This window comes from Marmota flaviventris, chromosome 6 (assembly GCF_047511675.1).
Source record: "Marmota flaviventris isolate mMarFla1 chromosome 6, mMarFla1.hap1, whole genome shotgun sequence".
Taxonomy (NCBI): domain Eukaryota; kingdom Metazoa; phylum Chordata; class Mammalia; order Rodentia; family Sciuridae; genus Marmota; species Marmota flaviventris.
The window spans coordinates 12,388,289-12,416,010 of NC_092503.1; the positions used below are offsets into that span (position 1 = coordinate 12,388,289).

Sequence of the window (27,722 nt, forward strand, 5' to 3'; positions counted from 1 at the left end):
ATGGGAAGATGAATGCAGTTCTCGTCTCTGTCTAAACGCCATCCTGGGAATGCAAGTGCTGTGGAGCTTGGCAGGGCATCAATAGCTCTTTTAATCTAAGAATGAGGAAACCTGGTGTTCTTTAGCTTTGAATTACATGCAGAGTGACCAATAAAATCTGGGTGCTTCTTGGAACAGCTTGAGGTGAGGGTGCTTCTCTCAATAGAGAGGAAGAGAATATGGAAGTATTTTCCCCTCACTGATTTGTTAGCGGTTACTTACTATGTGTTACAGAATTTTTGCTGATGATTTTCTCCTGCTGCTGAGGATTTTATCAAATTCCCCAAAGAACTGAACCACATAAAGTCATCTCTATGGAAACGCAGCCCAGCCTTTGCTTGTATTTTTGATGACTTGCTGTTGAGTAATCAAATTGCATATTGTGTATTTTCTTAACGTGTTTGCATGTTGGAGAAGAAGGTAGCTTTTCATTCTTGTGACTTCTAAACAAATATTGGTTTTGAGTTGCCAATGGAAAAAAAAAAAAAACAAAAAGCCCTGGAATTTCTGTGTCTGAAACACTGCTCAGGGTGTTTTTCAGGAATTGGAGTTTCTACAAGGTCCAAGATAGAAGTTAAATTTTCAGATTAATTTTTAGATTCCCAGTCTCAAGATGTGTTTGCTGGAGAAAGAGGCTTTTATCCTCAAAAAGATGTTTAAAGGTTAATAACCGAGTCCTGAAACAAGCAGACAGCATGTATTATAGCCTTTCTTTTATTTAAACAATGAAAGAAATATTTTGCAGTTGGTATGCAATTAAAATTGTGCTTGCTAGAATTTGATACTGAATTTAAAACTCCTTGTAGACATTTCTTCCTGTAGTGAAAGCTATTAAAAAAAAGAGGGTGTTAATTGCATCATATTGCTTTTCTACTCTGCAGAGTTTCAGACTTTCAAGCTCTAGGGATTCATCATGGTCTTCATCATGGTAGCGGGAAGAGAGGTGATGAGGTTAATGGAGTGCTTGTCGCATCTCAGCGTCACTCTGGGATCTGCCTTTCTTTTTCAAGTGATATTTTGGCCAGGGCCATGCCTGTGGTGGTGAATCACAGGGTGCATCACTGCATACGTATGTACAACGTGTGCTACCTGTGGACAATGTGGACAAGGTCACTCTCACTCAGTGAGGAGGAACCATACCCCCAATGCTGAAAAACTGCAGGTTAACTGATAAAACTAAAGCTCAACTGGTGTAGGCCCATTTCCAAGTGCAAGTACAGCCAGAACTGCGAGTCATGTCGATTACAAGCTGAATAGAAAGATTGTTAATGAAGAAACGAGCATTCTAGAGCATGCATGACATCTCTGAGCCAGATTTCAGGACTTGAAGGACATTAGAAAAAATTATGCACAGTCTGAGTGTGGACAGTACAGATGCTACATTATTTTAGCTGGCTATCTGGAATGTGGCTGTAGGAATTATGTGGTATGCCTCTTCAGGAAATGAAGAAACAACAAAAATAAGCCCCTACTGAGCTCAACTCAAGTTAGCATTATTATTATTATTTAGTATCTAATATGTACTCGTGTACTTTGTGCTAAAGGGAATCCAAAGATGAGCAGGATACAGATTCTGTTCTAAAAGACTTCTAAAAGTCTAATGGAGCACGTGGGAGGAATCAGTCACATCTAACGCAAGAAATCAGAATAAAATGGGTGCCACCAGGGAGCTACAAACAGAACACCCCAGGTGGTCACACCTAAGGGGAAGGATCTGTGCATTTAGAGGGGAGACACAGGCAAAGGAGACTGAAAGGAAATCCTGGTGATGCTGAATGCTGAACCAGGCCTTAGTGAATTATGATATATAATTGATAACCATTTCTAATTATGGTAATCATATAAATAAAGCTATGATTTAGAAAAGTTATCTTAGCTGTAGGATGTAGGGTACAAGAGAATAAGAGAAGGAAGAGACCAAGAGGAATTAGGAAGCTTCTGTGCCCTACCAGGGTGTAGACTGGTCATGGTCTCTGCATACTTAGAACTTAATTTAGTCCCTAGAGTATTTCCTAGTGTTCCTGAGTTTTGAAATGTAATTTGAGAATCTTAAAATGGAAATGAATATTTAACACCGTGAAAATAATCTGGTCTGAATGGCCATTGGCCTCAATAGCATGGATCTCAGGCATGGAAGGATTACCACTGATTTCACTGTTCCCATGTCAAGTGGCTGAAGATCCCCATGAGTGGTCACAAAAGAACCTGGTTAAGTCACCTATATTTTTGTGTAATCTAAACAGGTCATTTGAAGTCCGCAGACTTTTATCTTTGTATCTTTTGTTGTCGTTCTTATATTCTACAACTTTTCCTGAGACAGGGAGTTATGGGATAGTGAAAGGTTATGGGAACTCAATGGAGCAAGGGTTTTGAAGCTGCTGACTAGTGAAATCTGGACTTCAGGGGCATACAGACTCAAATCACAGGTAGGAAGAAGTAGGAGGGGTCAAAGAACGGGAGGTCATGACCAAAGGTGAAAGATAAATAAGTTCAGAAGAGAGAAAATGTGGTTAAGGTGAAAGAGGATGTTTGTACTCCGAAAGAAGTAAACTTAGAGTTGACATTTAGATGTAAACAGTTCTAGGAATGGAGAAAGGCGCATTAAAAATGATGTGCTCTGGTGCTGGGGTTGTGGTTCAGTGGTAGAATGCACGCCTTGCATGTGTGAGGCCCTGGGTTCAATCCTCAGCACCACATAAAAATAAATAAAGGTATTGTGTCCATCTATAACTTTTTTTTTATTGGTTGTTCAAAACATTACAAAGCTCTTGACATATCATATTTCATACATTAGATTCAAGTTGGTTATGAACTCCCAATTTTACCCCAAATACAGATTGCAGAATCACATCGGTTACACATCCACATTTTTACATAATGCCCTATTAGTAACTGTTGTATTCTGCTACCTTCCATCTACAACTTAAAAATATTTTTAAAAATTGATGTGCTCTGGTGTCAAGAGCTCAAGATGTACCACTGCTTGTGGCCACAGGACCACAGAGCCTGGCCACAGGTTCCACAGGACCCAGAACGGCAGGTTCATTCCAGAGAGAAACCACGCCTGCCCTTACAAAACAAGGTTTGAAGCCCACCTTTCTCTTTCAGTGCTACCAGAATTGTGTTTTACCAATATTGTGTTTCAAGCAGTCACATTTGTGTAGAGTACAGGGAAAACACTGTCTTTTGACGTACACAATTATACCTCTTTAAATGACGGCTGTGCTGTGTTTTTGTTTTTAGACATTCTCTCACTTACTTTTCTTGCTTGGGCTTTGCCTGCAGTGCAATATTGATATAAACGGTGATTATGGGCATTTTTGTGGTGTGCTTCATCTGAAAGGGGAAGTTTTCAGTGTTTCCCCACTACCAACAACTTAGAAATAAAGTATTTTATTTTCACCTCTACTGTATGATGAAGAAACTGGGGCTTACTATAGTTAGGCAAATCGCTTAAGATGGTCATGCAACGATGGGAGGGTGAAGGGTGTGTTCTGTTTGACTCTAGAGCCCGAGATTTTAATCACCCAAATATTCAAAATAAATAATCAGCAGGAGCCAGAGTTAAGTTAAATAGGTGAATCAAGTCACATTTCACGGAATAATTTCCCTCTTTAGACAATCATTCTGTAACACGTGTTTCTACAATTACTAGTGAAGCAGTGCAGGTCAGCCAGTGATAGGAACAGAAGCATTCGAGCACTACGTGACACTTCAGGGTCCGGGGACTTTGTCTATTCAAAAATATTTATCAAGTGCCTCTTCGTGTCACGTACTGGCCCATGCTTCTGTTCTAAAAGACTTCTAAAGGTCTAATGGAAAAGAATGTACACTGGGAAAAAAGTGAACAGAAGGCAAAATAAATACCCTCATGGTGCCGATGTTGAGGGGAGACTGGGAGGGAGATAATAGGATACAGCAGGTCAGTACTAATGTCTCCAGTGGTTGTAAGTGCCATGGTTAACAAGAGGATGGGTGTGGGTTTAGAGAGAGATGGAGCTGAAATCGGGGCATGAGGGAAGAGGTGCTGTTTACATCAGTGGTCATGGGAAGTCTCTCTGATAAGTTGACATTTGAGCCAAAATCCATGGAGTGGAGAGGAGAGCCCAGTTGATATCTTCCAGGTACAGTGTGCACCAAGTGCAGGGGCCCTTCAGTGGCACAGCGTTGAGACCATCAAAGGTCCCTGCAGGAAGGTGAAGTGTGTAGAATAGAGGATGTAGTAAGACTCTGGAATCTGTTCTGAGTTATGGAGAAGCTGTTGGGGGATTTGCGAAGAGCAGTGAAATCATCCAACTTACTTTTTTTTTCTTTTTGTTTTTATTTGTTGTTTTTAGATAAACATGATGGCAGACATATTTTGACATATTATACATACATGGAACACAACCCATTCCAATTGGGATTCCATTCTGTGGCTGTACACTATGTGGAGTTACACAAGCCGTGTATTCATTTATGAACAAAGGGAAGTTATGTCTTATTCATTCTCCTATCTTTCCTATTCCCATCCCCTCCCTTCTTTTGTCTAACTCAGTGAACTATTATTCTTCCCCTCCCTACCCTCTCTTGCACACACACACATACACACATACATATATATTTCTTTACCAACTCATCTGTTGAAGGGCACCTAGGTTGGTTCTGTAGCTTAGCTATTGTGAATTGAGTTGCTATAAACATTGATGTGGTGGCATCACTATAATATGCTGATTTTAAGTCCTGTGGGTAAATGCCAAGGAGTGGAATAAATGGGTCAAATGGTAGTTCCATTACTATCTAAACATTTTTTTTGTTAATAGCCCACACCAAGTAACAAGTTCCTCAAGGAATCACAGTTCTTTGTGTCCTAAACTGCAAATCCAAGAACAGAAGTGAAATGCTGAGGTGGGAAAATAGACCAGGTTATTGTCTTTCAGGGTAAAAACAAAGTGAAGCTGGAGGCATAAAATTCTTAGGTGAAATGTTGGGGAGTAACTCAGCGTCATTCTTAGCTAAATGAAATTTGACTATCAAATTTTGTGGATGTACAATCTGTAAAAATATCATTTCCTGAGAACTATATCTCCTAACAAAAGAAAATTTTAGGTAGTAATGGAACTGACTTACATTTTGAAAGAATCACTTGGCTCCTTGGTGGAGAGCAGACCTACAGCACATTGGCCGGTGCCATATGGGTGCAGGTGAGAGGTACAGTATGGTATTCCTCCGTCAAGGTGGACGAGGTCAGGTGCTGTGTGTATTTCAAGCAGAGTTGGTGGGATTTGCTGATAGGAGAGTAGAAAGAGGAGTCAAAGATGATTTCAAGGGTTGTATCCTGAATGATGAAAAAGAATGGAGTTGCCATTTTTTGAGACAGGAAAGACCTCCTGGTTGGAGGTACAGATCCAGAATTTGAGCCAGACGTGGTGGCACATGCCTTAATCTGAGCAGCTTGGGAGGCTGAGGCAGGACCTGAGTCCAGAGTTCATAGGAGGCCCTGTAGATACAAAATGTCTTGTCATTGGCATTTAGATCGTATTTGAAAAATGGGGCTAATCAGATCAGCTGGAGGGAGAGGGCAGCGAGAAGAAGAATTCAGAGTGATGAGCTCTGTGATGCCCTGATGTTGTTCAGGCTGCCAAGGCACCTAGAAGTGCCTGTTAAGGAAGGGAGCCAAAGGTCATGTGTTAGAGACTAAGTAAGGAAACCTGTCAATGCATTAGATGCTGTTAAAGAACAACAACAAAAACAAGTGGATAGGGTTACTTGAACATTAAGGAGTTGAAAAAAAATCATAAAATGGAACTTGACACTATATGTCCCAAATAAGCTGACATGTATGCTTTGTGTTAAAATCAAAACCAATGGATAGCAATTTCATGACCCTGCTTATTGAGATGTTCCTTCAGCCATTCAAGCTAAGCCTTAAGCCATGTGAAATAGCATTAAATAGATTTTCAGGTTGGGGATGAGTGGTGGCATCTTTGACCAGTCACAATCTGCACTTTCACTTTTTGCCATGAAATGCAAAATGCCTGCTAGAAGTATTTTCTAAATATTTGAAAGGCACATGGTGCATGTTTTTCAGTTTGGAATTAAGCATCATCTGACAGGAAGCACCTTGGAACCTTAAGCACCTGAAGGCCTTGATCAGCAGCAAAACTGAACTTCTTCCCCAGGTTGTGTCTGTGTGTTTACATTTTCTGTAAGTGCACTGTTCACTCTCTTGTGTACTTCTGATTGGCTTCTTACTGGTTTTTAGGAGCCATTTATTTTTTTATGAATACTCACTATATTATGGATATTGTGAATATTTTTCCTTGCCTATTACTTGTTGTTAAAATTTTATTTTTAGTGCCTTTATGCAGAAATTTAAAATCTTTATGTCATCAATTTTGTCATTATTTTATTTCTGGCTTTGAGTTTTGAGTCTTCCTCAGAAAGAATCACTGCCTCAGTTTATGATAATATTCATTCATGTATTCATTGCAGGACTAAAAAGAGCTCTTTTGTTTATGATTGCATCTAATTTATTTTTAGGTGAATACGATAGCCCAATACCATTTCACAGATTCTTTCCCCCCTAATCTGTTATCATCTTCACAGCATCAAAATTCCTGCGCACACTGGTGTTTTGTGCAGCCTTTCTGCTCATTCACTGAACTTTCTCTTATTACTTTGTCAGTTCGGTGGTTAGGGTCCACAGTTGTAGAATGTCCTGTTATTCCACACAGAGCTGCTCTTGTTGGTACTGTCTTCCAAGTAATCTTTGAATTTAATTATCAAGCTTTACTTAGGGTACCACATTTGGACTTTGGTTACCATGTCCTTGACCGTGTAGGTTAATTTGGCAGTAAGTCTGGCTTTAAAGCATTGAACCCATGAACATGGTATAGCTGCCTGTTTAGGTCACGATACACAATACACAGGTAATTATGGATCCTGCTAGATTATAATTGTGAAGATAAGGAAAAGAGAGCCTCGTCTTATGGGGGCACTGATCTGCTCCAGACCTTTGATTTCTTCCTTCCTCTTGCCTCCCTGCTGTTGGTTTGAAGGGCTCTTTACTTCTCTCTTCTCTTTCTGAATATTCCATTTCTATCTTTTCTGTTCACTTGTCCTCATTGCAATGTTTGCTGGAGCTAGCAGGTTATAGGGCCAAGGTTATAGGTATGTTGATTTGTACCCCTTGGTTTAAGTGACTTTTAGAGCCCCCATTTCTTTTCCATTCAGTTCTACCTCATAAATGTATTTTGAAAATAAAATTAAGGAAAAAAATCTGTCCTTCTTGAGTGCTTGCTCTTTGTTTTTTTCTTCCCTTGAGATGTGAGTAGAAACCTAATGTCTCTTTAAATATTTCATTTTATCCTGAGTACTCATATAATTGACAATAAAATTTAAAAACAAGTGGAGCACATGTTTTAAGAATGTAAATGCCACTTCTCAGACGGTTGAGCAGCAGTTTCAACCTAAGATGATTTCAGAAAATCACTGCCACAAGCTACAGTGTTAACAACACAGAAGAACAACATCAAAGATGACTGAATCGACCAGGTTTGCTCTTGTCTATGAAACCAGTAATACATGGAAGAGTACCAAGTTGTCCTAATGAACAGAGTGGTCCCAAGAGAAGACAGGTGCACGACTCTGGCAGAGAAGGTAGAATAGTAGAAAGGAACCAGGGGAATCAAAGTGAAGCCACTTAGACTCACAAGAGCACAAGTGAAAAAATTTTAACTTTGAACAGTGGCCTCTCTCTGATTTCTGATATTCAGTTTGATTTCTCTCCCGTGGAATTTCTTACTCTCTTTCCCAGCTGGTGTCCTCCTGCCTCTGCCTTCTTTTCTGAGCACTGGCTGCTGTCCTGTACTCAAGTGGTCGTCATGAGTCTTCTGCTCCTGATTCTAACTGGCTCCTTCTCTCCAGCTGCTGGTTCAAATCCGAAAGTCTGGCTCGTGTCCTGAGTTGCTGGCCAGCTTCTGGCCAGCTGATGAGTTTCCAGTCCTGGGTCTAGTGCCCTGTGTTCTTGTGGGAACTGAGTTCAGGCACAAAAGCTGGGCCCCTCAGTAGAGTCCCAGCAGAGGCTCTGAGTGGGCATTTTTCCTTTGGGGCAGAGAAGAGCAGGCAGGATCTGAGCTATGGACTGTCCAGTCCTCTGGTTCCCATCTCTGCTCTCGACAACAGCAGAGGCAGATTTCTCCCTCAGAATTACACTGGGCTCGTGTTGTTGGTCATTGGTGTCCCTTCTATTAAAATGAGTTTCCCAGATTTATTATTAGTTGTGTAATTGAAATCTGTCATTATGATTTTAAGTCTGGCTATGTTGTTGTCAAAATCTCTAAGTAGAGAAGGACTGTGAAATTCTTTCGATCTGTTGACATCAGATGCCAAATTAAATGACATCTGTAAAGTCTTCAAAGCTATACAGAGTGTTCCAGTGACTATATGGTGGCTTCTTCTGTTTGAGACAAGTGGTAGTTTTGTTCTGAAACACTTAGAACCTTTCATGTGGACCAGGCAGTGCTGTTTTCTACCTGAGTCTTTCCAAGTCTTTCCAAGTGTTCCACAGTTGAGGACATCAAGACTTTTCTAATCGCTACACAGACTCCTTTCAAACCCGGATATGAAATCTGGCAGTGAATTCCTCTCCTGTGTCCTGAAGCCAGCTTTTATGTTCTAAGTAGAAAATAAACAGCCACATTCTAGAAAGCAAAAGAAAAGCCAAAAATAAGACAGTGGGGGAGGCAAAGTTGAAAATACAGCATTTCAGGAGATAATCTGCATACAGCGTTCAACAGCCATTAAATGCTGGGCCTGGAGCCGGCCTGTCCTGTCAACAGCCAACAAAAGGCTGGGTACGTGGGAGGAGGAGGAGAGAGCTGCACATTCATTTGGCATAATTTTGGAAAGGAATGAACTTCTAACCATTAGTTAAAAATGTTTTGTTTCATTTGCTAATATCACTAAGAAGGAGCTTGTTAAAAAATACATATATTTGGAAGGGAGGTTTTTAAAATATTCTTTTATTCGACATTCCCTTTATTGAGCTTAACTATCGAACTGACCCAAGTTTGGAGACAGTTACTAATCTGACCTCTTGAGATAGTCTCAGCCAGTCTAACAGATACAAAGTTCACGGACATTGACCTCACTGCTCAACATAGGAGGGGCTCATGTGTTTAAGCAGGGATTCTGTTTCCCTGAGTGAAAATAAATGCTGGTTTATGTACAAGTCCCAACTTGCTAGCTGTAACTGCAGTCTCTTTCTCTTCCAATGAGTCGAGGCTGATGTTGCATGAAAATTGCTGATGTCTAGCCGTGCTATTCAAAGTATGTTTTATGGACCAGCAGTTCCAGCATCACCTGGGAGCTTCTGGAAAACTGGGAATCTAAGTGCCATCCCACGCGGACTGAAGCGGAATCTGCATTTTAACTAGTTCCCTAGGAGATTGTTTGCCTGTTATATTTGGAAGACACGGGTCTAGAAGCGAATGGTCCTGTACCTTGTGGAATGAAACTTTTGTTCTTGACTCTATCACTGATATTGAAAAAAGTCACTCACTCTTTTTCCAATATATTCACTTTCCCACCCATAAAATCATAGCTTTTATCTTCCTTGACCAAGCACTTGTGAGGTGAGGTGCGATCAAGTGCCCTATCTGGCAGTGATAATCAAAGTCCTGCTATTTTATGTGGGGAAATTGAAAGAGGCACTTGAGAGGAAGGATAAATATTGCATGGGAACAATTCACTGTCAGACAAAATTCATTTATTTTGCTTCAGGAGATAAAGGAGGTGGAAATAATTAACTTGGCTTCCATTTCTAATGGGAGAGTTACCAGTGGTGTTTTCCGCCAATCATTTTTTCTTGCTCTTTGTAAATATGGTACAATAAGAAAAATAAGCTAGTGCTTTCTAGTATGAAATTATAATTTAGAAAAATATTTACATAACAATGGAATGGGGATTTGTAACAAATATTATTTTACAGAGAAGACTTTTTGCAGTACAAGAACAGCCAGAGAGGATTAACCAGCCAGCCTGCTCTGGTCTTGGTATGGCAATGGGAAGGACTCTCACCTCTGCTTAAGGTCAATCTGTGTTTTTTCTTTCTTTCTTTCTTTCTTTTTTTTTTTTTTTTTGGTGCATTTGTACCCTCTGGATCCTTTATTATCTTGAGATTCTATTCCTCAACTTCTTGAATTATTATTGTTCGTTTTACGGCCCTATGAAGACCTTAGCATAAGCCCTGAGCAACAGTCAAAACAAATTTAAGCCTCTGGCTAGGTTGTGAATTTGATTGGATCACAGGTGTGTCCTGGGTATTAATGTTTTCCATCTCAAATTATGACAAATGTGCACAAGCACACACACACACGTACACACACACGTACACATACATATGCACACACAAGGGCACACAGAACAACAAAGGTCTCTTCTTGACTCCTAATGTTACCAGTTGTAATGTTAGTTTCCTTATGTCTGTGGGTGAATCTGGAATCAGGTTATTAAAAGTCAAATATATAGTGTTTCTGCCTCAGGTTTCCTTTGAGGAGGAAGAAATCCTGGTAATTTGCCTGTCTTTTTTCCTCATTTCCCTGACAGGTTTAAGCTTATATGAACATACTTGCTCTTTATTATCTTGTTTCTGGATGAATTAAAATAGACTGTCTTTTCAACATTACATATAAATTTTAGGTGAATTCTGCATTAAATTTAGTAACTTAAGCAGGTTTATGTTAATTTGAAAATTCAATTCTATCTTGGAGGGTCGAGTTACACACACACACAAACACACAAATATCCTCATGGATAATAACCTAAAGTTTAAATTGCAGAAAAGAATTGGGGAGGGGGAGAAATACAGCTTCTGATATTTTTAACATAAAAATCATATATTTTATTTTACATATATTAAATAATATTAAAATTGTCCAGTAAAAGAATCCTATTTATTTTTCATTTAGGAAAGAAGCTTAATGCCATGTTATTCCAATATTATTATTTTCATCTTTCTTGATTTAATATCAATTGAGTCATATATATTATCTTTATATAATAATTCTTACCCTGACATAACTGCAAAGTAAATGATTATTAAAAAGAAGTTTTGTTTTCTAGCACCATCTTTAGGACAGGGTGGAGCTGCCTGGTGATCACAGAGAAGGTTCTCTAGCATGATGATTTAGTATTTCATTTGTTTAAATTTTATACATATATATAACCTAATTTAAAATGCCGTGGTATTGAAAGCTATGCACCCAGGCTTTATTCCAAGTAGTGTCCTACCTGGCTGGCTATATATTTTAAAATAAAGGCCATGTGAGATTATTGTGTCCTTGTTTGTCTGAAAACTCCAAACCTTCAATCCTAATGTCTCTTCTGTAAATAAGATGCCTTTCCATTTAATTTTCTGAAGACATTTTAATGTCTTCTGTTACCCAGGGACTATTTCATGCTTACAGTTTCTGCTGTGGACATATTATCAGATATCATGACAGCCTCATAAAAGCCTACAATGTTACAACTGTACAGAGATATGTTTCCCATACTATAAAATGCATGCACAGGTGTACAGTTCAGTGGTTTTTAGTACATTCACAGATATGGGCAACTGTCACCACAATTTAATTTGAGAACATTTTCAGCACCACCAAAAACACTTTACAACATTAGCTGACCTCCTCACTCCTGCTTGCCTCCTCCCAAACTCCAGGCAGCCACTGTTCTACCTTCTGTCTCTGTGGATTTGCCTGTGCTCAACATTTCATATAAGCAGTATAATACTGGATATGGTCTTTTGTGACTGGCTACTTTTGGCTGTCATAATGATTCCAAGGTTTGTTCATGTTGCAGCATTGTGAGTCTTTAGTATTTCATTTCTTTTAATAACTAAATAATTTTCCCTTAGGCATACACTACATTTTGTGTATCCACTCGCCTGTTGATGAACATTTAGGCTCTCTCCTCTCTTTATCTGTTATGTATAATGCTGCCATGAGCATCCCTGCACAATTGTGTGAACATGTTTCTCACTGTCTCCACACATCGCCAAGAGTGGAATTGTAGCATCCCATGGTAACTCTGGGTTTAGGATTTTGAGGAATGAACACTCCTTTTTCCAAAGTGGCAGTTACAGTTTACATCTGTGCTAGTGAGGCAGGAGGATTTCAATTTCTCCACCTCCTTGACAACACTTAATGTTTGTTCTTTTTTTATTTTAGCCATCCGTGTAGGTGTGAAGTTGCATCTCATTGTGGTTCTGATTTGCATTTCTCTAATGATCAGTGAGGTGGAGCGTCTTATCATGTTCTTGTAGACAAAGGTCCACTTTTGATGTTTGCCTCTAGCCTGAGCCAAAAAGCCTAATTATCTTCAGCTACAGTTTTAAATATCTTCTCCCTTACTTTTGTTAGAGAACAAAGAGGTTGTGCAGTTCGGTACTTTAAGTCAGTGACAAAGTTAATACATCGTCTTTGCTCTCCATTTTACAAGACTGTTGGGAACCCTCGTGGTAACTTTCTGGGATTGGTGGGAGAAAACTAATTCTTGCTTCAGGATTCCTAATCTTAGTGGAGTGAACTGTAAAGTGAATGGAGTTTGCTTGATTCCGGGCTCCTAGAGTGCTGTTCTATGCTTCTCTCTTCTCCTCGATGAGCCTGTTTTGTTCAGGTTCTCTTGTGTAGGTCTCCCGGGTTTGTTCTCAGGACAGGATGTAAAGCATTATAAGCACTAAAGAGCACATGGTAGAAAAAGAAATATTGCTGTGGATCTTTCCCTGAATTATTTTCAGGGAAGGAAAAGAATACATGATTGAAATTCTGTGTGAGAAATTAAGGCAACATCAAGACATGATTTTCTTTGGGTGACCTGGGCATCATTGGAGGTCTGTACAGTTTTACAGGATTGAAACCCATACCCAGAGGAGCTTAACCAAGGTGAGAGATTGGCTCCCACAGGCCGAGAGGGCACCAATGGTCTCATCAAAAGCCATGTCTCAGAGTGGATTAGCTTGGTTGTTCTTGGGATGCCACCTGAAAACTTCCAGCTCACATCACCACAGCATTCTGTTTAAGAGAGATGCTTCTCTGATACCCTTGAAATGAAGTCCTGGAACTGAGTCTTCCTGGCCCCATTGGCTTGACCTGAATCACTTGCTCATCACTGAGTCATGGACTGTGACCAGCACTGTGGGCTGCATGACTTAGTCTAGTCACTTCATGTGGGCTGGGGAGGGGAAGATGTGGTGGAGAGGGGAGGAGAGTGTGTGCAGAGTGACGAATGGCCATTCTCTGCTCACAACCACAGACCACAGGTTGGCATCGTTCTCAAAGGGCAGTTCTGAGAAGGACACCCAGCGGTCATCCAAGGCCGTGGTGTTCAAAGTTGGGAGTGTGTGTTAACTTGCAGGGCTTGCCTGTTCCACCTGGTGTTTTAGAAGCAGATGATTTATCTAGTTTCCCAGGTCCAAAGCTGGAGAGGTATTCTGTACCAGGATCTTACCAATACCCAACTTCAATGACATTTGGATGAGATTTTGGTGTTAGGTTGATGTTGACGTGGATAATTGAGGAGATGTTGGACTGGAATGAAGATATTTTTCATGTGAGAAGGAAGTGAATTTTGAGGGGGCAGCAGGTAGACTCTTACACTGAATTATGTCCCACCTGAACTCATGTTGCAGTCCTCATTGCCTTCCCCCAGTATGTCAGAAGGTGACCTTATTGGGAAATGTGTCGCAGTTGCAATTCATTTAAATGAGGGCGTTCTGGTGAACCTTTATTCCACTATAGCTGGTGTCTTTGTTCAAAGGGAGGTTTGGACCCAGTGACATGCAGGCAGGGAAGATACCATGTGAACTGGAGTTAAGCTGCCACAAACCAAGGGAGGAACCCACAGAGGCAGGAAGAGGGGCCTCGAACAGTTCCTTCTCCAGGATTTTCAAAGAGAGCACGGCCTAGACAAGAAAACACAAAACAAAACAAAACAAAAACATTTTCCTATAGTTTTGGAGCTCAGTCTGAGATGCAGGTATCATCAGGTAGGACCACAGTGTCTCATGTTCTCTTCTTGTTTTAACTGGTTATGCTGTTATTTCTTCTTCTTCTTTTTAATAGAAGAAACAAAAGCACCTGAAGATGATGAAATGGAGAAACTTTACAAATCATTAGAGCAAGCGAGTCTGTCTCCTCTTGGGGACCGCCGGCCTTCGACCAAAAAGGAGTTGAGAAAGTCATTTGTGAAACGCTGCAAGAACCCATCCATCAATGAGAAACTTCACAAAATTCGAACCTTGAATAGCACATTGAAGGTAAGACGGTTTCCGACTGTGGATAAACTGTGTGGATGTGAGGCAAAGGACGGGCTCTGCAGAGGCTCATGGTAACAACAGTGTGTTTGTGGGGGTGGAGGCCAGGGCAGTAAGGGTAAGTGTGATCTTTAGAGAGTAAGGTGACCTGGACATCCTTCAGTCACTAGGACCTTTCCACAGTGGCACCCATGTGTTTTTCCACAGCAGGCCTTCCTTTTACTTTCACTCTGCTATGAAGTTTCACAATGTTAAGCTCCTACATGGCAAGGACCACACACCATTTGTTTTTGTAGCCCTTCTGCCTCAGTTTGCAGACAAAGACAAATATTCAGTAAAATTCCTGTACCTGGCAACCAAACCCCCAGCCTCAACAATAAGCATTTACTATCTCAGACTTTCTGTGGTTTTGGAATTTTGGAATGGCTTGGACAAGCGTCTACATCTGTGAATAAACATGACCATGAGGCTGTGACTAAGGTGTCCCCTAGCACAGTACCTGGCTCAGTAACTGTTGACTACAGACGGAGATCATCAGTGGGTGAGAATCAGCTCTTGGGTTTTCACCTGATTCTTTTGAGGGAGCCATTCTTCTGAGCTATATCTGGGAGAAAGTCCTCATTTTCTGGTACAGCAAAGACTTTCAGCTGTAGGACTTGCAGCCAAGTAACACCGCGAGAGCCCGGCAGTGAGCAGCAGACATCTTGTGGTAACAGAGGAGCAGATGTTTTCACAATGGGAGAGAGGGACCATGCACAGGATGTACTGAAGCTATTTTCAGGGTCTCCCATAACTAAAATGCTTCTTTATAACAAAAGCATCCTGCTTTCGCATTTAGATTATAACATGAGCAGGAGAAAGCCAGGAGACTTTGTAAAATAGTCCTAAATTAGCAGAACATTTGTAGATTCTGAAAAGCCTTGATAGGTCCTGCAATTTAATTCTGTTTTGCTCATGTCCCTTTGCATTAAGAATTTGAGTCCTTTTCCTGAAAGAAATGTCAGCAATCAAAAGAACAAGGCTACAAAGACATGGCTGAAGGGCTCTTGTTAGTCAGAATTCCAGTAAGTCAACAGCAAGTCAATAGCACTAAAGGCTGAAAAAATGAAGTTGGAAAAAAAAGTGTATTTTTAATTATATAAAGAAACTCCAAGTGCAGAGAAATTCCCTAATATTAAATGATGGAAATATATTGCTAGCATTTATTCCACAGTGTGTACAGAATTGATTAATGTGGTGAGTCACTCAGTAATATGCCATAGTATGTTAGAATTTTACTATTTGTCTTTGTCTGCAAAAATGGAGATGAGTAAATAACTTTTCATCAAGCAGCATTTCCTGAATCATACTGTGTACCAGGCACTAGTCTAGGTCACGGTGACCATGGAGTGAAAAACCCTGGGCAAATGGAAACAGAGAGAAGAACACACAGCTAGAATGCAGTGTGGTGTGAATGCAGTGGAGATGATCTTGGGGGTTTGGTTGCCCAGAGAAGGGAAGTGACTGACCATCAGGTCAGTGAATGACAACTGGTCAGTGAGAGAGAGATGAAGAGTATCGGGAAGGAAAGGGAAGGGCCTTCCAGGAAGTGCAGTGTCTATCAGTAGAAGATACACTACTACCCATATTTGGGAGAAATAGGAGGTAGAGGCTAAGGAGACCAGGGGCCACGTGGACCATTTGCAGGAGAGAGACTGTGGCCTCTGACTGTCCATAGAGCAATGGACTAAAGATGTCAGACCTTCACAGGGGCATGCACCAACCAAAGAAGTCCATAGGGCCCTCTGTGACAGTTGGTTTATTTATTTATTTATTTATTTTTGGGTGCAGTTTGGCCACGTCATCAATGAACTCAGCAACTTTTTCTTTTCTCCCAGTATATTACTGGGTAATCTGTTGCTAGGTAGCAAATTACCCCCAAACTTAGCAACTTCAACAATAAGCATTTACTATTTCAGACTTTCTGTGGTTTTGGAATTTGGGAATGGCTTGGATAAGCTTCTGCATCTATGAATAAACAGGCCATGAGGCTGTGACTAAGGTGTCCCTTAGGGCTGTGTTCATTTCTCCCCTGGGAAGGATCTGCTTCTAAGTTCTCTTTGGGTTGTTGGCAGGTTTCTGTTCTTTGCAGGTTGTTGGACTGAGGGTCTCTGTTGCTCTCTGGATGTTGGTTGGAGGCCACCCTCAGTTCCCTGCCATATGGACTCCTTCATAGGAAGCCTGCAGCCTAGAACTGGCTTCTCTCAGAGTGAGCAAGACAGCGAGATTGAACAAGCAGCATGAGTTAGAAGTCAACATCACCTTATTTCTATACTGTTCTATTTAGTAGAAAAGCATGTCATTAGGTAGGTCCATACTCAGGGAAGGGATTATACAAGGAGATGAATCTCAGGACATATGGACATTAGGCTCCATGATAGGGTTGCCTCCGATGGACGCTGGACTACCCTCTATTCATTTGAGGAGAACAGCCCTTTCCATACATCCTTTAGGTCTTGTGAAAGTGCAGTTCTAGGGCTGATGAAAGTAGTCCATGTCGTGTGGACCTGTCAAGGTCAGGAGGTTGAGGAGAGGATGGTGTGGAAATTAGCCTTGGTGAAAAACAAATAGCAAACAAAAATGAAGCATATCAGCTTATCCAATGGGGAAAGAGAAATTAGCATATGTGATTATTCATGTTGAAAAACTATAATAGTAATTACTGTTTAGCTCCTTTTTAAAATTCAAAGCAGTTAGGCTGGGGACATAGCTCAGTTGGTAGAGTGCTTGCCTTGTATGCACAAGGCCCTGGGTTCAATCCCCAGTACCAAAAAAAAAAAAAAAAAAGGCAGGGTATCAGTTGCCCTTGAGGGAGAAGAGGATTTGGCTGGGAGGGGCAATAAGGGGAGCTTCAGATGTGCTGGGTATGGGTCCTTTTTTGACCCTTGTTATGGTTACTTGGATATGGTTATATGGTGATAGTTCATCAAGCACAAATTTTTCTGTCTGTGCACTTTTCTCTGTGTAATAAAAAATTGCATTGTAATAAAAGGTTGGTTTAAAAAATGCTTCAAACTGGACACAGTGGCGCATGCCTATAATCCTGGTGGCTTGGGAGGCTGAGAAAAGAAGGATCGTGAGTTCAAAGCCAGCCTCAGCAATGGCGAGGCACTAAGCAACTCAGTGAGACCCTATCTCTTAAAAAAAAAAAAAAAAAAAAAAGAGCCCCAGTAGTTAAGTGCCCCTGAGTTTAGTCCCTAGTACCAAGAAAAAATACTTCAAAGGTGGAATGGGGTGAAGCAAGAGCAGCAGTTTCATACAGAAACAAAGAAAATGTTGTAGTAATAATGTTTATGTTAGTAATAGGTGCATTCCATAAAGAAAAACCCCTTCATTGGGATGTTATTGGAATGCATGCTCTTTGGGGAAATTCTTGGAAGTTGAGCAAACTGTTATGTCATATACTATAAATGGAAATCTTTTGGAATTTCTGCTAGCTCAACATTCATGGACTTTTGAGTAAGCCTGTCTTTAGTTTAAAATGAATGATTAATAGAATGGTTAGTGGGGCAGAAGGAAACTCCTTCAGTCACTCTGACCTATTTCACCAGGAATGAACCCTGTCTTCCCTGAAGCTGCGCTGGTGGGCACTGTGCCAACATGCTTAGGTCTTGAGTCAGACCATGAACTGAATATTTGGAGGATAAATGGAAAAATCCACATTCTCTCTTTCCTGGCATTGTGGCGACCCTGAAACCTTGCTTGCCTGACATAAAGAAAGGTAGACCTTGGCAAAGTAGCCTTTGATAGCTACTTCCCTAGCTTCATGGGACAGCCAGGAGGAACAGGGCCACTGTGTGAGGCTCTGGCCCTGTGGGCACCTTGCCTGGGGAGGAGCTAAGAAGGTTTTGCTGTTTCATTAATGCCCTGCTTCCGTACTTTTTTTTTTTTTTTTTTTGTACTAGGGGTTGAACTCAGGGCACTCGACCACTGAAGCACATCCCCAGCCCTATTTTGTATTTTCTTTAGAGACAGGGTCTTACTGAGTTTCTTAGGGCCTCACCATTGCTGAGGCTGGCTTTGAACTTCTGATCCTTCTGTCTCAGCCTCCCGAGGTGCTGGGTTGCAGGCATGCACCACCATGCCCAGCTTACTTCTGTATTCTTGTTCATAGTTTTTTTTCTTTTATCTATACAAGATCTAATACAGATTTCACCCAAATAGCAAGAAATTTGGATTGTTTAGAGCAGGAAACCAAGTGAGAAGTGTTAACCTCATTTCCAAAGACATTTAGCTTTTTCCCCAAAATTTTTATCAGTTTTAAAGTGGCAGTTAATTCATTCTTGCCTTTTAAAAATCAATTTCCCAAATTTTCATCAATCTTCAAAGATTCTATTTAGTTTTCTCAATAAAATATTAAGATCTCCCTCTGAAGCAGATGTCTGAATTTCTTTAGAAAACATAAAACTCCCTGAATAACTTCATATTAATAGCACTGGGGGGCTGTCAGAGGATGAAAGCTTATTATTTATTTATATTTTATTTGAAAAAGAATTTTTTGAAGCATAAATATTGAGAACTCAGAAGAAAAGAAATGAAACTCTCTGGGCCTTGCCTGACTTCCACAAACAACCCTCTGCTTATCTACTCACCCTTTCTTTCTTCTGCTTCTGGGTCTTGGACCACAGCTTGATGTCCCTCTTTGGTTTCCTCCTGCTCCACTGTGTTTGATGTCAGCAACGTGGGGGGTCACTCTTGGCCTTCACAGGAGCAGTTTTGGTGGGATGGTAGGGGGCAGAAACCTGGCAGGAGTGTCTGTGACAGAATGGGCACAGGGACACGGGTGACAAGGAGAAAAATGGAGGGTGATTGGATAGGGGTTGGGGTCAGAGGGGACTTTTAAAGTGGGAGAAGTAGCCATGTGCAGGTAGCCTGGGACAATGACCCAGAAGAGGTGGGAAGTTGGCGAGTCACAGGCGAGCAGGGGCAGTGGTGCCCACGTGGAGGGACTGGCTTTGCGAGGAGGAGCACAGACATTTTATCTGTATGAACCGGAGGGAAGGCGCCTACATCTCTGGTGATGTAGGTGGTGAGTGATAGGAACTTGGGAGTACTTTTCTGATTATTTTCATTTCCTCAAAAAATACAGAGCAAGGTCATCAGCTGTGCGTGAGGTGGAGGGGCTGCTGCAAGATGAGATCACAGTGGTTTTTTTATTTTTTTAAATTTTTTATTGGTACCAGTGATTGAACCCAGGGACAATTAACCACTGAGCTGCATCCCAAGCACTTTTTTTAATTTTTTTTTTTATTTTGAGGCAAGGTATCACTAAGTTGCTTACGGCCTTGCTGAGTTGCTGAGGCTGGCTTTGAACTTGTGATCCTCCCACCTCAGCCTCCCGAGCTGCTGGGATTACAGGTGTGCGCCACCGTGCCCAGTAAGGTGACAAGTTTCAAACAGTCACTTTGGAGATGGGGAGAGAAAAGACAAGTGAAAGCATGATTACTGGATAGCAGGGAAAGTCCTCTTACGAGCAGTCGTCCTGAATTGGGAGGGAGACCAGCAAGCATGGTTGGGAAGTTCTAGCTACACATGCTGCCCTGGGGTGGGCAGAGGGAGTGGTTCCCTCGTGGGAAGGTGCTGAGTGTGTACATGGCACATGGCATTGCGTTGGGTGCTGGATGTAAAGCAATGAGGAACACGTGTCCCTGTCACCTTCTTTAAGCTTTAGAATAGACAGCGTGGCAGATCCAAGAGCATCTATATACACCACGGTAGGTTCAGAGCATCTGATGGCAGGAGAGTATAAAATGAAGAAGCTCCATAATCCAATTTGGGGGGTCTAGGGATGGTTTTCTGGGGAACATGCTGCTTGAAGCGAGTGTAGATGTTGGAGTTAAGTGGAAAAATTGGGTAAAGGAAGATTAGAAGGCGTTCCATGTGGAAGCAGCTCTGGAAATTAGAGTCCATTGGATGAAGAAAGGTAAGGAAGGTTCTTGATGCCGCTTGGCTTTATGGAGGCATGAACCAGCCTTTGCAGGTCAATACTGTCAGTGTAGAAAGACAGAGGGAGGGGGAATATCAACAAATGCAGCCGAGGTTGGTGAGGGGCCTGGGACACAGGGAAATCATCAAGAGGACTCTGCAGGTGGGCGCATCCCTGCTCTGCTCTGCCATGCAGAATGTGGCTTAAAATGGGGGCTGGGGCGGGGCCCTCACTTAGGAGGTCACAGTGGCAGAGCAAGGGTGATATACTGGATTGTGCCTCCAAAATAAGGACTCGGGTCCTAGGGACCAAGAAAACCACTTGAGATAAAATTGTCAAGAGCTGAGTGATCTACTTATTTTAGTGTGGAAAATGATGTATATTATTTTTTACTCCATTCCTTGACTCAGAAAACTGTAACTCAAGGCAGACAATTTAAAAAAAAAATGTGACTCACTGCTTTCCGAGGAGGCAGATAAAATAGCACTAATGGAATTTTTACTCTATCAGCATTTTTGGAATACATACCATTTTGATATGAGGTTGGTGTTTCTTGACTAAAAAGATAACCCGCCTGTTTATTCTATAGATGCTGATTAGATACAATTTATCAAAAATCAATCAAGAATTTAATAACTAAAAAATTTTAAAAAGACATACTTTGTGCTCCTTTATGCGTTAAAGTGTTTGTCCTAGTTTTACTTAGTGAAGTTTGGGGGGGTCAATGAAATGCTTTTGCATATAATTCTCAGCTCCTGGAGGTGTACAGTTATGCTAACACCAAGGCAGAGTCATTTCTGGGGTGTAGAGTCATGGCCAGATCAGGTAAAAGCAGCATAGAGAACCTGGGCTCCTGTTACTTCTCCCCCTAACTCCTGGGAGGATACTTACCTTCCTTATGGCCAGCATATATAAACAGAGGTGGTGCCAGATTGCTTGGGCCTGGTGCAAGGATTCAAATATTGATGTGTAAAATCACTTTGATAATTTTATGAATGTACACGTGCCTTCGCAGAGGGTGGGCGAAGATAATTTATTGAAATTAAGATGCTCATGACATCCCCCTGTGCTCCCACTTTTCTTCCTGGGCAGTGCAAAGAACATGATCTGGCCATGATCAACCAGTTGCTGGATGATCCGAAACTAACAGCCAGGAAGTACAGAGAGTGGAAGGTCATGAACACCCTCCTGATCCAGGACATCTATCAGCAGCATCAGGCCCCAAGTGAACCTGAAGGCGCACCACAGGAGCTCACGAAGCCCCCTTCGCCGTCCTGTCTGGAAAATTCTATCTGAGAAAAAGCCAGAGTTCTCTCTTCTTGTATTTTACTGAAAGCGACTTTGCAAGATGTTGCAGGAGTTCTGTTTCTCCTTGATGGGAAAACTGAAGTTCCCCTCCGCAGCTCAGCTGAAGACAGTCACCAGGTGCAGCAGGACTCCTGGTTCCCCATCGAGTTTCCCCGTCATGGAGCCTGGAGTGATTTGGTTCAGCTGAGCAGACATGATTTTGTGTTCCTACTGGGAGCTTGTGGAGATGGTAGGCTCTAGGTGGGATGTGAGGAACCTATCTTCTATCCCCTGCTTTCAAGAGAATCACAATGTACCATGCACAAAAGATCCAATTTTACTAGGGATAATGAGTCATAGAAGTATCATTTCTTCCCCCAAGAAGCATGAACATTCTCTACTTCACGGGCCACAGAGTACTCCAAAGCATTCTTTGAATGGAGGTGTGCTTTGTATAGCAACAGCTGGAACAGTCACAGTGGGATTGTGGAACAAAAAATCCTTTGCCATTGCTATAGAAAGGTGGTCCTTTTTCCACTTGTTGAGAAATACTTTACAGGGTGGAGTGTAGGAGGGCCCGCAGAGGGGATGTGTGCTGTGTTACACTCACTCAGGACTGGGTGGTATTTTCACATTTACCTGGATTGGGGGATATGGTTAATGTATCTTTTGTCACAGCAGTTAGAAAAAAACTACTCTTCACAGTTGGAGACCACTGCTCCTCCTTGGCCTCCCTACAGGACTGTAGGGAGGCCTAACAGGCCCAACAAGGAACATTCTGCTGCTTTTGTCTTTGGCTTGGTCCCCATAAACAGTATGGATTTATATCCAGTTTTCCTGGGATCAATATTGGAAAGAGGATTCTGGCATCGGAATTGTTTTAGTATCTGTACTGGAAGTGGGGGACTCAAAAACTAAAGATTTTAACATGATTGTTTTATTTTTGTAAGCTCATGTGTCACGGTGTGCTTTGTGAATAGCCATCTATGTTTTTTATTTAAATATATTTATAGAAGTTCAAATTAGTAGTGTTTTAAAAGATCATATACTATTCTATGTTTTGTTCAGCCTATATATTCTGGAAGTATACATACTTTTTGCTTGAGAAAACTAAGGATACTATTGATTTATCAGAGTTAGATTGCACTATAATGTACCAGGAATGCTCAGGAAATCTTGTGAGAAAACTATGGGGGCATGTATTAATAATTTTTCATTTGCTAAGATCTCTCTTTCTGTCTCTAATTCTCTTCATAGCTCTTAAATTGTTGTATTCATTGTAAGTCTTTCCCCTAACTTTCATCTTAAGTGATCCCTTCTATTAAATAAACTTTTAAGTTTATGTCCATTAACCCTAGGCCAAATGAAACACAACTAATGTATTATTTTGACTAAATATCAATAGAAATGTTGGGTTTATTAAAGAGCTCAACAGAGAAGCAATATGATATTGTTCACTAATCACAATGAAGATTTCTCACCTTAATAATAACCACAACCCGCTGAGAACCAATTTGGACCCTACCTGCTGCTAGAAAATTGTTAGCGTAACACATTTCATTTTATTGCATCGAAGTGTGGCTTGACATTTAAATGCAGATAACCACCTGAACTGCGTCTGCAACCCTAAATGGAAATAGTTGTTGAGTATTTCCCCAAACTTTCCTAAGAGGTCTTCATACTCTATAAACAACAGAAAAACAACCTTAACATTAAGAAACAAAACACAAAACAGGAAGCAAGTTGAAGTACTGGAAACTTCTCTGAGATGAGGGACCCTATCGGTTGGTTTGGCTCAGCAAAGGTTCTCCTGCACGGAATGCAGCAGAGCGCGTAGAGATGTGCCTAATGAGGGGTCGCCTGGTCTTGTAATGGGGTGGTGTTCTGGTTTGAGAGTCTGGTGCTTTAACCTCTTTATTCTGGCAATGATTCTTTCTGTGAATAGCAGGTTTTATAAGGTAGCAGTTTTTAGAAGCTTAGTGGTTTGGGATTCACAATGTAAACCAAGTGTGAAGGGAAAGCAGAAATAATGTAATGGAGGAAATCATAGAATGACACCAAGTGTTTTTCCACCTCTTTTTTGGTTTTGTTTTTCACAGTTCTTTTTCTTTCTATTTTTTTATTGGTGCATTATAGTTATACATAATAGTGGGATTAATGAATACTGGTACATGCACACAATAAAACAATATAATTTGGTCAAATTTTGTTCCCTAGAACCTTTCCACTATCTGTTCCTTTCTTCTTCTACTGCAATGATTTTCCACATTTTTCTTCTTGTGATTCATAAAAATATTTAATTTATTTATTTTTTTTTTTGGTACTGGGGATTGAACCAAGGGGCACCTAACCGCTGAGCTACCTCCTCAGCCTGTTTTTGTGTTTTATTTAGACACAAGGTCTCACTGAGTTGTTTAGGGCCTCATTAAGTTGCTGAGGCTGGTTTTGAACTTAAAATCCTCCTGCCTCAGCCTCCCAAGCTGCTGGAATTATAGGTATGTGCCACCATGCCCAGGTACATATTTAAAATTTTTAGTGCTTTGTAGTTGTACATAATAGTGGGATTAATTTTGACATATTCATAAATGAATACAGCATAGTTTTCTCCATTTCAATCCCCAGTATTATCCCCTCCCCACTCCCTGATCCCCTTCCTCTATTGGCCTTCCTCTTATTTATTTATTTATTTATTTTTAAATTGGTGCATATGTGTGTATATATGTGTGTATATGTGTATATGTATATACACACACATATGTGTACATATACATGGGAATGTGATATGTTCATACATACATGTACATAATTGTTCCCCAGTTCTTACCCCTTCCTGCCCCCTCTCCCTCCCTTTTGGTCCCCCATCTTTACTCTCCTGATGTCCCTTATATTTTCATGAGATCCCCTTTCGTTATTTCTTTATTGTCTCTAGCTTCCACATATTAGAGAAAACATTCCATCCCAACTTTCTGAGTCTGGCTTATCTCATTTAGCATGATGTTCTCCTGTTCCATCCATTTTCCAGTAAATAACATAATTTCATTGTTCTTCGTGACTGAGTAGAATTCCATTGTGTATATATACCACATTTTCTTTATCCTAAAAAATTAATTGCGGATTTATACCACATTTTTTTTTTTATCCATGAATCTATTGACAGTCATGTGGGCTGGTTCTACAACTTGGCTATTGTGAATTGCACTGCTATAAACATGGTATGCATGTGTCAGTATACTATGATGATTTTAGTTCTTTTGGATAAATGCCAAGCAGTGGGATAGCTGGTTATATGGTGGGTCTATTCTTAGCATTCTGAGGAATCTCCATACTGCTTTCCAGAGTAGTTGTATTTTTTATTTGGTTTACAACATTAATTTATAAACTTCTGAGCAGTTTTTTCTAAATTGTAGATCCTTAAACACTTTTGACCAGAACTTGTGGATACATTTACATGTTTTACTTTGACTTTTCATCAATACCTCTTTGACTGAGTTTTTAATGTGAACTCCTTTAGTACATTCAAACTTAAAAGCTCAATCAGCCCATGAGATGGCTTGACAGAGGCTTAAAGTTTTTGCTCAAGTCACTTAAGAAAGTTGGCCTAGCAGTTTTTGCTTGGTATTTAAAATGTACTTTGCAGAACATTCCCAAATGAAAGTCATACTGCATTGCATGATTTCCACCCTATCTTTTTAGACCCAGATCCCCGATCATTAGTCATTTTTACTTTGTAAAGAAATGCTTTTTCTCCATACTAGGTTGAGTTAGGAAGCAGGAGACTGCTTCTTTGAGTTTCCAGCCTCAGCTATAGTCACTAAGAGGAGGATCGAGCTAGAGCAGAGTGGGAAGAAGAGTGGGTGATACTTTTCATGACACTCAGTATAAAAGGAACCTGGTAAGTTATGCCTTGACTTCAAGTCACTTTTCCTGTCCAAAAGATATTGAGAAAACTGGACTACTTCCAGTTTCTTGCTGGGGAGTAATTATCTCTCAAATGGATTTTGGGTAGGGGAGACTCCTGCACCCACTCTTCTAGCCACAGTCTATGGCTGTGAAATTACTCAGAACCATATATGGCTGCTTGGAGAGGAAGTTAGTCCAAATCTGTGGCTCTTGTAAGGATTAGGATCTGGGAGCTCTCTGCTTAAGGATTATGATGACTTCTAACCTCTGTTTTTGGCCTGTAGACCCAGACTAGAGCCTGATAGGGACTCTTACTGTTGGGTACCTTGCAAATACACACCCGAATCACACATCCATCTTGCATTTGAAGAGTTTATGTTGTTTTAAGAATTCTCAGTTTTGCTACTGTAGTTTAATTTAGGATGAATTCCACATTCGACAAAGAATCCTAAAGCATAAAATTGCTAAGACTCCAGGAAGCTTGTGAATCAGATTTCAGTGTGAATCCATGCCTTTATTTACTCAGAACTTTTTAGTTTGCAAATCAGTGTGCTACAAGCCCTCCATCTGCACTCCCCCCTCCCATCCTCCCCCCCCCCCCGCCACTTCCTGTTACCCAGTAGTCTAAGTGGGATGAATGTGGATTATTGATACAATGAAGTGCCTGGCCCCAAATCCCAATTGGTGGGGCCAGAATTTAAGTTTGAGCATCAGGACTCTGAGTCCCTCCCTATATGCCTATTCTCTTGCAAAACTTCTGCTGGAGCAGACCTATTAGGAAGCAGTCTCATGTGGGTCATCCACCCTAATGGTGCTGGGCTCCACACGGATCAGGCTGGTCAGGGTAGCTTTATGTGGGTCCATCTACCTGAAGCCTGAGGGGCTCCAGACCCTGAGCACCATCTCTTTCTAATGTTCTGCCTTCACCTGCTGTGGGTGCTCTATGAACTGGGGCTTGACCTTATCACTCTGTGCTTATTAATTTGCTTCTGAAAAATTTCACTATTTTACCAAGTTTAGTGCTGTGAGATCTTAGATGAAAGAAGTATATTTAAACAAATAGAGTGTATTTTGTTTTTCTTTTCAGGTGTGTCTATCAGATGTCAGAGACCCAACTCAGTGATTAGGGGTTAGTCCTCTGACTTTTCTCTCTCAAATTCTTCTGTCATTATGATAATTTCCTCAGGGAGACTTCAAATCACAAACAAGGTCACAGCCATGAAACAGATTAAAATAAAAAAGTACTTTTGAGTTTTTTGAGGGAAGGTGCTATAGAAATTCAACCCATATTTAAATTCATGGATATATACCTCTTTGCAAGAAAGAAGGACAATTTTTTGATGTAGCCACATAGATGATTTAGTGAATAATTTTAGGTACAAACACTGAAGATCCAAATGTCACTTTATGTGAAAAAATACTGTGTCCAACTGAAGTATTAGGATGTATCTCTTCTTCAGTCTAATAGAACATGGCAGGTGATACAGGTATTCAAATGTATTTACTCTCCTACCCTTCTCTCACAAGAGAAATTGCATGCATAAAGCGTGATCACAAGCAATTAAAAGTAAAATGTTCTTCACTAGATTTTTGCAACACATGAAATTGGTGGTGTTGGGGGAGAGGCATAATTCCAACCCCCAGAAAGCCACATCCCAGGGAATGGGAACTGAGCAGACGTGCAAAAACCTATTGTTTGTGAGACAGGAAGAAATCTCCTTGCCTCTTCTTTATTCTTTCCCACACAATCACAGCACCACATAAAAAACATTACAAGTGGATTTAACATGGAAAAAGTAGTTTTGCATTTCTCTTACTGTGAGGAAGCAGAATTGCTCTGTATTGATAATCTCTACCATTAGTTCAAAGGGAAGCATGCCCCATGGAGACATTCGATAATAAAATCCAGGATTTAAAATCACCACATATTTTCATGTCTTTGCATGATGGGGATGTAACTTTTAACACTGCATGGTGTTTGGAGCAAGATGCTCATGTGGAAATGTATCTGAAATTTCATTTGTGCTTTTATTCTTTGTCATCTATCCCTTTCGACTAAACTGGAAAAAGAGGCATGGCTCATTTCCTCTGCTGTTTTTAAGGTTGACTTGTAAGATGCAAATAAAAACAAAACAAAAGAAAATATATCTAGTAAAATTACATGGAAAAAAATATACTACTGGTGTTTATTTTCTGCCTTGCTCTGTTGCTTCCTCAGATTGGGAGGAGGAACTGGGA

At 40.8% G+C, this 27,722-nt stretch overlaps 1 protein-coding gene across 14 annotated transcripts in view; it reads left to right on the forward strand.

Moving 5' to 3' along the window:
* Ipcef1 (interaction protein for cytohesin exchange factors 1) overlaps window positions 1-27,660 on the forward strand; it is a 167,089-nt gene extending 139,429 nt beyond the window's left edge. For all 14 annotated transcript variants that reach the window (XM_027939464.2, XM_071612891.1, XM_071612890.1 and 11 more), the window contains 2 exons: window positions 14,142-14,335; window positions 21,390-27,660. In XM_027939464.2, coding sequence (XP_027795265.1) covers window positions 14,142-14,335; window positions 21,390-21,593 — 398 coding nt within the window. In that variant the 3' untranslated portion in view covers window positions 21,594-27,660. The remainder of the gene's footprint in view (window positions 1-14,141; window positions 14,336-21,389) is intronic.
* Window positions 27,661-27,722: the final 62 nt, after the last annotated feature.